This window comes from Watersipora subatra, chromosome 6 (genome assembly GCF_963576615.1).
Source record: "Watersipora subatra chromosome 6, tzWatSuba1.1, whole genome shotgun sequence".
NCBI classification, from domain to species: Eukaryota; Metazoa; Bryozoa; class Gymnolaemata; order Cheilostomatida; family Watersiporidae; genus Watersipora; species Watersipora subatra.
In genome coordinates this window covers 7,176,814-7,188,412 of record NC_088713.1, presented here as the reverse complement: position 1 = coordinate 7,188,412, position 11,599 = coordinate 7,176,814, and the positions used below count along the sequence as shown (strand labels likewise).

General features: G+C 33.4%; 1 protein-coding gene across 1 annotated transcript; it reads left to right on the top strand.

Moving 5' to 3' along the window:
- The first annotated feature begins 1,331 nt into the window (after positions 1–1,331).
- Positions 1,332–2,081, top strand: LOC137397999 (uncharacterized). Its single transcript, XM_068084098.1, has one exon. The coding sequence runs from the start codon at positions 1,332–1,334 to the stop codon at positions 2,079–2,081; it is 750 nt and encodes a 249-aa protein (XP_067940199.1).
- The last annotated feature ends 9,518 nt before the right edge of the window (positions 2,082–11,599 follow it).

Genomic DNA, 11,599 nt, shown 5'->3' with positions numbered 1-11,599 from the left:
CAAATGACTTTTTAATAACAAGGAAGTACTAGCCACAGTACCTATTTCTGAGCTTGGTGAATCTACTAAAGCTATAGACTTACAGAAACACTTTCTAGTGAACGAACGCTTGGAATGAAACGGTGCTTAGAGATTGACACCTTTCACTTTGACATCCCAGAACTACAAAACAAACCATAAACTAAAAGAGGTGCAGTCTTAACCATAGCTCAAATTTACGACCCGATGGGGCTCATTTCACCTTTGGTTTTAAAAGGAAAGCAAACTCTCCAGAGAGTAGTTGCCTCAGAACAACTATGTGACCAGCTCTTGTGTCCAGATGACAAACAAAAATGGGAAGATTGGAGAACTGAAATAACCAATCAAACAGCATTGAGCATACCACGATGTTTCAAAACAGAAACACACATAGTGGGCACTGAATTGCATCACTCCAGTGATGCAAGTCTGAATGGTTATGGTGTTGCTCATAGTTTTTTGGAATGTGATCCACTGAGAGCTGAGCTCAAAGCTGAATTAAGCCGAGCCGGGCTGTGCTCAGTCAGGCAAAATAATAAGGTCAGAGTTTAGCCAAGCTAAACCAAGCCATAGCTGTGCCGAGTCAAGACCGAGGCGAGCCGTGCCGGGTCCAGCCTAGTAGAACAGAGGCGGAGCTTACTAGCTATCCAAGCTCAAACATTTGTGTAGAAAAGCAGAGCTGTTCTAGGCCTGTTCATTGCCGGTTACTTGATTCTTTTTTGTACACCTTGATGAACTAAGCAGAAATATATGTATTGTACTCATGCACGAGTCTTGTACTATTGGAGGAAAGTAAATGTCGCACAAAACCTTTACAATATATTAAACAGATTAATGACAGTGGAAAAATTTTGTGCAACCTGATCTTAGCCAAATCACAAGTAGCCCTATGAAACAAGCCCACTATTTCTAGGCTTGAGTTGCAGGGATGTGTAACTGCAACTCGCCTCGCCAATGTGCTAAGGAAGGAGTAAAAGCTTAGTGTACACAAAGAAACCTTTTGGAGGGATTCTCAAATACTGCTGGGATACATATCCAATGATGTCAGAACGTTTCATCTGTATGTTGCCAACAGGGTAAGCAAAATTAGGAAGACAACTGAACCCAAACAATGGAATTATGTTCAAACAGAATTAAATCCAGCAGACATAGCTTCTCGTGGAATAAGTGCTAAAGAAATCATTGATAACGACATGTGGTGGAATAGGCCCCCTTCCTCAGAAACCCTGGTGCGCTAGATTTCATTAGGAAAAACTGGGCCAACACAACAGTTAATGAATCTGATCCAAAAGTGCAAAAAAGGGACTAGTACCATGGCTACTTTCAACACACAAAGCATAACGAGGAAATTCGCTCGATTCAGTAGTTGGAAGAAACTAGTGCAAAGCATAGCATTGCTGAAGGGCTTTTTCAAACAGAAACAGTGGATGTGCAAAGAGTTGAAGACCAATGATCTGAAAGAGGCCAAAGTACTTATCTTAAAAATGGCACAATCAGAGAGTTATCCTATAAAAATGAAGGAGAAGTCTCTCATCAAACTCAATCCTAAGATTGATGACGAAGGTATAGTTCGTGTTGGTGGGAGAGCTAGTGCTTCAACACTGAGTTATCAGCAGAAATACCCTACCATCGTTCCTAAGAACTCTTACCTAGCATATCTTTTGACAGCGCATTTCCATGAACGAATATCACATTTAGGAAGGAGAAGCACACTCGCAGCAATTATGGATGCTGGAATATGGATGGTAAATGGAACTGGTGTGGTAAAGCGTGTGCTTAACCAGTGTGTAGGCTGTGCTAAAAAAAGAAAGGCACCAGAGAAACAACTTATGGGAGAACTCTGCAAAGAAATGATGGAGGCTACTCCTCCATTCACAAACATTGGAATCGACACCTTTAGACCTTATTGCGTGAAGGACAAGCGCATAGAGCTGAAAAGATGGAGCCTTCTGATAACCTGTCTCTACTCTAGAGCAGTTCATATAGTGTTCTTAGACTACATGAGTGCAGACACTTTAATACAAGCCCTGAGATGCTTCATAGCCTTAAGAGGGCCCGTTTAAACAATATATTGTGAGAATGGAACTAATTTTGTTGGAGCAAAGAATGAGATTGAAAAGCAACTAGAGATAACCGGTAAGGAAACTAAGCAATACTTGCTAGAGAACCGCATTCATTTCAAATTCAACTCACCTGAGGCAAGTCATCAAGGAGGAGCCATGGACATAATGATTCGCTTGGGTAGAGCAGTACTCAATGCAATGACTTTCAAGCTGAAAAACAAACTAGACACCAAAACCCTAAGAACTTTATTCTATGATGCAGGGAATATCATCCACAGTAAGCTCTTGATTGCCCTTGACAATCGATCCCAAGGTTCATGTGATTACACCTAATCATCTCCTGACCATGAAAAGTCAATCATTACTGGCACCACCACCTGGAAACTTCACCGAAGATGATTTGTATAGCAGCGAACGGTGGAAGATAGCCCAAGCAGCAGCAGAGGAGTTCTGGAAAACATGAAAAACTGAATATTTAAATGACATAAAAATTTGTCAGAAACTTACAAGGACAAGAACAAATGTCAAAAAAGGAGACATTGTCAATGTCAAAGACAGCCAGGCAGCCAGAAATGATTGGAAGCTAGGTAGAGTGACCAAAACTATTGCAGGCTCAGACGGCTTGGTGCGCAACCTAAAATCAAAATAGGGAACCGAAATTCTTGATAAAAAAGGATTACCCATGCACCCACCAACTGTTCTGCAGAGGTCAGTACACAGTGTTGTAGTTATGCTGAGTACTTAGAGTAGCAACTATATATCATGTCGAATTATTCATTATCAATAATTTAGTGTGAATTAATCAACATTTAATAAACCAAAAACAAACAATAAACAAAAAACTAAGTATTACAATAAATTTAAGAAATTTAGATAGGAGTGTAGGAAAACTTTGTTAGTTTAGCATTCCTGGAGTTGATGGCAAGTCAAATTGGCCTAATACGCGATGACCAATGATAGTTGCCAGCATTGAGTCATAAGCTAAGGTTTTGCTTAACTCATAGTGTGACGTTTTTCTAACTTCTGTAGAAGGCAGCCAGATTTAAATAATTACTCTTACAATGTGATTATTAAGCTGTCAATTGCTAAGTGATTATTTCTTGGAGATTACAGGTTAGTTGCATATGTTTTTTTTATTTTGTTATACCATGTTATATTGTTTCTTGTCACATTTCATTTGATGTTCAGTACTTTTACTTGCTATCATACTGTAACTTTTCATATTTTACCGCATTCATACTTATTGTGCTTTGCAAGTTGGTGTAAAAATGGTACTGAAATTTTATTTCAGGTTGCATGGTAAAATTAAAGATTGTGAGCCGCAGACTTAACCAGTGAAATCATCTCTTTTAAAATCCTGAGTGAAATCAATATCTAAAGTTTCTAACAAATTCTACAGAGAGCGACTAACTTTACCAATATTTTCATATAACAGGAGATATAAATTTTAAACTACCAAAATATATTTTAGATTTAAAAAGTAGCTCAATTAAACGAAACTGTCATTTCTCCATGAAAATTTAATGTTTTTAAAAATCATATATTTTGATCACACTTACTTATAACTAAAGATATGTAAAAAATAGGAATTGTTTAGATCAGTTAGTATTATTAAAAAATTATTTCATCTTTCTTCAATTTTCAAATGTCTAAACGGTCCACAAGCTATAAAGTACTTGTAGGCTCTTAATGCACAATGATGATAAAATAAAAAAGAAAACGTTGAAGCATAATCTTTCTGTATTTTTTTGGAAGAACTAGTGTGCTCTGGTTATTGCTTGACCAAATTTGGTAATATTGGTTGCTTATTTGGTTTTAACTAAAATGTGTACTCATAACAATTAGGGAGGGGCTACCCAGTGTTTCAATATTTTGATAAGGTGGAGGTCTACTGTACAAAGGAACAGTTCGAAATATTGGAGTATATTCAGGGGCATTTAGATCTGGATTTGGTCCAGGGTTGTACAATCTAAGAGGAGTGCTGCCACAGAACCATTGCCCACTTCGTTCTTGTCGCAGGCTGATTTGCTCTTGCTGTGATACATCCGAATGATCGGCTTCACCGTGAGAAACAATATAAGCTATATCATTATTCTCACTGGAATAATAAATGGGCACTAAAGAAAGGCCTGTTATGACACCAGGGCTATTGCTGCCATCAGAATTATTGGCAAGAAGAAAGCTTAGATCTACTCTCTGATTTCCAAGACTATTACTGCCTTCTCTACCACTTGCACTTTCTATTGTGTCTCTACCATTTCCACGGCTTCTACCACTTGTTCTACCACCGTCATCATCGTTAATACCTTCTGTTAATGTTGGTAAAAGAATCTCAGGTGAGTAAGAAATGCCACTGCTGGTAAGACGATTGATCACATTATTGTTCTGGCCCTGACCAACCCTTCTACCACTCCATCCATCACTTCTAGAGCTTTCCCGACCTCTGTGACCTCTATATCTTTCACTTTCGCCTGCCCTTCTATAATGATAAGTAGGTGTTTGCCGTATAGGACCAGAGTGACTAGCGCTGGTAGACTCAAAATGCTCTTCACCGGTGGTAATAAAATTGCTCAGATTCTCACTCTGGCCCTGACCAACCCTTCTAGCATTCCTTCCATCACTTCTAGAGCTTTCCCAGCCTCTGTGACCCCTATATCTTTCACCTCCACCTACTCTTCTATATTGATAAGTAGGTGTTTGTCGTATAGGACCACAGTTACTAGTGCTTCTAGATGGATTTTGCTGTTCATCTTCAATTCTTACTTGGGCTGCCGCTATATCTCTATTGAACTCCTCTTGTCTTCTGAATAGAGCAGATGGCAAGCTTAGTGGGTGACTCAAATTTGGTTGTGGTGATGGAGATCTTCTAGTATTTTCTCTGTGTGGTAAAAAGATCGAGTTCCTTTCTCTTTCTGAAGGAATGCGGTTATTGTCTTGGTTGACTGCATCTGAATCAGTCTCCATATTATTGTTTTCTATGAGATCAGATATTTCAACGGGCGCATTAAATACATCTTCATCAGCAGTGAGAAATACTAAAAAGCTGTCAGATATAACTGGGTTTTGAGGCTCATGTGGTAGAGGCTGACTAGCAGTTTGAGTGGGAAGAGCAAAAGCTTCTGATGTAGCGGTTTGATCCATTGGAGATGCGTCATTGTACTGCCTATTTAGCCTTTCTGAAAACAGCAAGGATGTCTGAGCATCAGGAGTTGTTGATGCTAAGGAAGTTGGCATTCGATCCTGCAAATAATGTTTGCAAAGTATTAAAAGCAAGGAAGACAAGTTTCTAATAAATCAGTAAACAGAGCTTTAGATTTATAAAGAATAAATTGAAGTGAAGTCTAATAACGAAAGCAAGGGTTGAAATACTGTCAGTGATTTAAGATTTTGTTCAACAAAATAAAGCTGTTGCAAGTTTGTGGTTACTTAAAATATAACAACATTTTTGAGTTTATTATAGTAATTATTTTATTAAAATAACTGATTCAAAGTAAAATATTGAATAACACATAGCTTAAATGTCATACCCACATAAAACACATACAAAATAACAACAATATATAATGCATATGTCAAAGGTGTTATAGATATCTTCTTTGTTGGTCATGTCAAAGCTCTCAAAATTACAGCTCTTACAAAAATATATATTTTATATAATTTATTTTGTATATGTGCAGTAGATGTTCTTCCTTCGCCAGATGTTTTAGCGTATTTTATCAATGGTGCTACATTCGAAATGTTGAACGGTATGTCTTTGTGCATATATCACTGATATGTTTCAAATTTTAAGCACCTAATATTCTTGATTTTCTTTTTGTATTCACTAAAGAAATGCACTCAAAAGATTATTGCTAAGCTTTTTAACCTTTTGGCAAAGTACATAACATTAATAGCTAAACTTAGCATCTGCAAGTTACCTCAGTACAAAATTTTGTTCTTGCATCTATATAAATCTGTGGCTCTGTACTTAAAAGAATATTTTATGCAAACTACTGAAAAATGTCTAATAAAATTTTTATATATACACATACATAATGTACATATACATATATAATGTACATATACACGTATATAGATATATATATATATATATTTGTATATATACATATATTCAATATATTAAGAACTGAAAACTTTCAAAACAGTTTACTACTTAAAGTTTCATGGTTGTTACCATTCATCAGGCAAACTTAGAGTGTTTTGAAGCTCATGTGACTGTATGAAAAAAACACTACAAGTAGCTTAACGATAAAAGCCAGCTATATATAATACAACAATTTGATTGGTTCAGGTCACAGCATTGCAAATCAAACGCTTATTTGAATGCCTGCACTTTGACACAAGCTCGTTTCTTGAGTTTACACTTGCAAGCTCAGGTTTGTATTGAATGAAGTACTTCTCCCAAATGCACAAATTACAGTGTTTACTGGTCTTATTGTGACTGCTCACTCGCTTCACTACTCTATATACTTCAATATATATATATAAATATATATATATATAAATATATATATATATATATATATGTATATATATATATACATGTATATATATGTATGTATACAAATGTATACTCACCCAAGTGTCATGGTTCATAATCCATTCATCAATAGCTGGATTGTTGTTAAGGTAGTCTTTTGTCATGCGCAGATACTCATATATACCATTTTGATTTTTTTTCAAATACTCATGTAGAACCATATGATATATCATTAGTATCATCTGCAAGTACCGAAAAATAGCTGAAAATAAAGTCATGGAAAATCGTCAATTAACTTTTAGTCACGAAACTGCGAAAACCTAAATTTACACACGAAAGGGCAAAGTTCTTTTAGGTTGCTTATTGTTTAGTGACTTCAGTCATTTAAGAATAATATGTTGCCAACAGCATTAAATTTAAACTACATGTAGTTGGTTAGAGTGATGTATAACATATTAGAATGATATAGCATAAACCAATAATTAATCTAGTGAGTTTCTGTAAAGGTTTCCCTAAAATTGGTAAAAACACAATGGAAGTTTTGAAAATGCTTTAAATAGTGTAATTGTGCAATTAAAACGAAGTAAAACCATCTGTTCAAAGTTTTCATGTAAACTGTTCATTACCTAGTATATAAAATTCAGAGTTATTAAAAATTGTGCCATCAGCTATAATTACAGGTTTGCTAGTTTAATGCACAAATTTCCATTGAGTAATGTCTTTAAGAGTGCTAGAAATACCTAAATATTGCAATGTATTGTATATTCTTGTTGTAAGAAAAACGGTGCAATTATTTTCTGGTTAGTCTATAACTTTTAGAATAAATCTTTATATCAACAGCTACATTTATAAGAAAAATTGTAATACATGAAAACAAGGTTGTGAAAAAAGCTTTGCAAGTTTTTTTTCTGTAGCCTTTAAGTTATAAAGTCAATTTTTGACAAGCGATTGCATTTAGAAAAAGATATAACTTGTACAAAACAAATGTTTTGTATTCGCTATTTTATATTAACTTTTGCATAAAAGCAAACTATTTTAACTGTAATCATGAGTTTTATTGCATTTCTTAATCGTTTTTGGCAGCGTTGTCTCTTTTCGCGCAGTAGCAAGTTAAGATCATGTGCTCTTTTTGATATCTTGTGGTGAAGCGCAGACTATTGCTTGCTGTTTAGTAAATTCAGAGTGCTGTCAGCTGCGCTGATGGCTAGCGTCTTTTGCTAAATTATTGGATAGTTTTTCAAGCTGTTTAACTATTTCTGCTTACTTGTATAATGGTGGTTTGGATGTTACAGTGTTTTCAGCTGTATACCATGCTTGCGTTCAATTGTATAGATACAATGTCTCAATCTATATAATCAATATATAATTTAATATATACATGTAATCTCAAAACAATGTTTATCTTGAAAAGATAAAAAAAAAATTATTTTTTTTTTAAATAGCAAGGTTGAAATTATGATTTTGTGGCATGCTTAGTTTGAGGAGTATAAAAAAACTATGACTACACCCTCAAGGGACGATAATTACAGTGTGTTACAGGCTTATTGAGAGAATCAATTTCTGAAAATTTTGAAATTGTTGATAAAAATGTTTTAAATGCAAAATTGTGAGTATTGGGTAAAATATATGTCTCCCAAAAATGTTGAAAACTAAAAATAATTACAAAAGCAAAACAAGTTGTGAAAATTTTTACATTGCCCAAACATTAATTACTCCAAAATATAAATAATAATAAAAATAAATGGTTTCAAACTTTTAATGATGATTTTTGGCTATAAATATGAATACTTGCTGGCTTTCTATAACAAAAGATTTTTATACATGCATTTTGGACTTATCTCAAGCATAAAAGATGAAACAATTACTGAAAAAGTGAGGCTTAGATGAATAGCCATTTTATAAAAACATAATTTTTACATATTTTAAAATCCAAAAATAGTTACAACAATCGAATTTCATCAAAATATCTGCAAACCCTAATCACCAAAATACACGTTGAAAATTAAATGCGAAATGAAGAAACTCAAACATATTACTCCTTTTATAAGTTTGAAAAATTTTGAGGAGTTTCTGTCACAATTTGACCAAAATAACGCTATTGATTCTTTTTTTAAATATGAAGTTACTGACTTTACTGTCTGATCAACACCTAAATATTTTGATAGGCTGGATTGAAGTCTAGTGTATAAAGGGATTTTCTATAATTTGAGTGCGTATTCAAACCATAGAACCATTATTATCTTTGTTGCAGCAAGTGTCTAACTTGATCTTCCGATTGTGGCTGATTTGCTTTATTGCTATTATCAATACCGTTGCCTCCATGGCGTCTGTTTCTATCATTATCTGCATTATGAACAAGAAGAGGTTCGGCCTTTGCAAATATTAGGCCATGGTTTATGCTGCAACCACTTCCAACGCCTTCATTTTAATTATTTATCAAAAAGAGTTGAAAAATTCTGCTCTCAACTTATAAGTACAGACATCAATGTGGTCAAGCCTGTCTTAATATCGTTAAGAAATACAATAAAAAAACCTGTTGAAAATTTGCAAAAACAAATTTTGAAAGTTTGATTTACAAAAATATTTCTTATTCTATATGGTTAACTTACACAAAAATTATTCTTGCATGCAGGTCGCGCTCTATTTAGCCTTTCTTTATTTCTTTTAAAAAGTATAATGAAGTAAAAGCCATTTCGATTGTTTATTAGTTTAGTTGAAAAAGTGAAACTGTAGCAAATATTGTAATAAAGCTTGTTACATCATTTCCTGCTAAAATAAGTCTGCGTGAATCATTTTGCAATAAAAAGCGACAATTACAAACGCAATAAAGATAATAAAAGAAAATCAACGAACATATTTTCCACTTATTATTATTTGTTTGACTTGAAACAATTTATAATAATTTATTATTATTATAATAATAAATTATTGTTTATTATTATAATAATAATTTATAATAATAATATAATTTATTATTATAAATCTTGAATTTTATTAAATACTTAATTTAATAAAATTTAAATATTTTATTTTAAAATATTTAAATTTGAATATTTAAATTTATTTTATTTTTTAGCATATGTCGTAGTCATACCAGATTACCTCATTGTTAATTATTTAACTAACATCTTTGTTAGTTAAATTGAGATCTTAGTTTATTAGTTAAAGGTTGCCTTGCAACAAAACTGGCATTACAGTTATTTGGTATCAAAAGATTTACCATGTTTTATTCTTTTGTGTTGTAGGTGTAGAGTATGTGGAAATGTGATTACAAGCTCTTAAAAGCTCAAAGACGAACAGTTAATCGGAGCCATCACAAAAACGCTGCAGTTTGAAATCTCTTTATTTTGGTGACATACTCAAACACTGTGGTTGTTTTGAAATGTGATGTTATCATATGAAATTGAAGGCCAATTAAAGGCTCAATATAAAATGTCTTGTAGCACTAGTTTATGATAAACAACTCGGGTCCTACCAGAAAGCCTGTATCAAATATAGATTCTTGCTAATTTACAGTTTCGCTTCAGCCTGGTCTAATCATCTAGTCGTAATCTGATCATGTGACCCATACTTCCTACTAAGTGGCGCAAACAACTTTTGCAGCATTTTTTGATTATCATATGTGACCAAAAGGCTTGTCATGTTTATCAGATGATGATGATGATGTGCACTCCTTTGAGCCAAGGTTAAACCATTAAACGAGCTTTTGTGTTAGGTTTTGAGATATCAGTGCTCAAAGTGAGAGCATTACGATGATGATAAAATAGACGCGTAAAGGAAATGGACACGCTTTTATTGAATGTGTGAAGTATATTTGTGAAAACATTTAGACGAATGAGGCTGCATAAAATTGTTAACAGAAGCCATTGTGTTTAGCCATCTATGACTAAAATACTCAAGAAATAGTCGTTTGTTTATACCACTTGCATGAAAGAATAAAATTTTAAACATATTAAAATTCAAAATAATTCTGCTTTTTAAATACGCCAATCAGGCATATAATCAATTTGCAATAAAAAGCAGAAATGTTAGCGGTAGTTAGTATGTAAAAATAAAATAATATTAAATAGTTTTTTTACAATTTCAAAACACAGGCATACCTCTAATTCAAATAGTCAAACTTGAAGGCCATTGACAAATGAGTTTGGTCAAGAAATACTTTAAGATCAAAATACAGGCATAATTTATTCCTCGGCCTAAATCATACATGTATGTTACATGTAATTCTTTTGTATCTGAAATAAATTCCTTCCAAATGAAAATAATCAATTACAAATTAATTTGGTCCTACTTTCTAAAAAGCATCAAAAACATAATTCTACAATGAAAAAACCTGTTTTAATCGTTCCAATTCATTACTTACCATGAAAAAACAACCAATGCCTATCTATCGGTAATTACCTGCAATAAAAATTAACATTATTTTGTAAAGTACTGTATGAAGCTCTTACCTTTGAGACAGGCAGCTGAAGCTAACAATGGTGTGAAAAACTTGATGACAACAGATTTAGTAAGCTGCGTAACATTAACTTTAAAATAACTTGAATGAACTTATGAACTTAGCTGATTAAACACACGTGGAAGATGAAATGCTAAAGCTCTTTATTTCTGACACTAAGAGGGAGCTTTGAAAAGAAAATAAAGCTGGCAACGGGTGACTTTGTTGGTAGAATAGCGTATTTAATCACATGACCACTTTTAGGTCAGTCACTTACTTGTATATCAAGTGACACATTTTTATTGATTGGATTGAGAGCTAACTTTTCATGTTATAACTTGAAGTGCTTGCCATTTAAAATTTAGTATGTCTTGCACAGACGCAGTGCCAATTTTTTTATTTCTTTAAGCAGAGCTTCTAATTATTTACACACTGTTACAGTAGTCTTGAGTTTAAAGTATAACTGCTTTCCCAATTAATTTAGTTTGAAAGATGTAAACAGTTTAAACATCAAATATTAAACATAACATTTATAAAAAAACGATGCGAAAAAAATCGGTTTAGACATTAGCCGAAGTACAAGCAAGCTATCTGGTATAT

Excerpts from the sequence above, each read along its gene's own strand:
- LOC137397999 (XM_068084098.1), top strand. The coding sequence starts at position 1,332 with ATGGCTACTTTCAACACACAAAGCATAACGAGGAAATTCGCTCGATTC.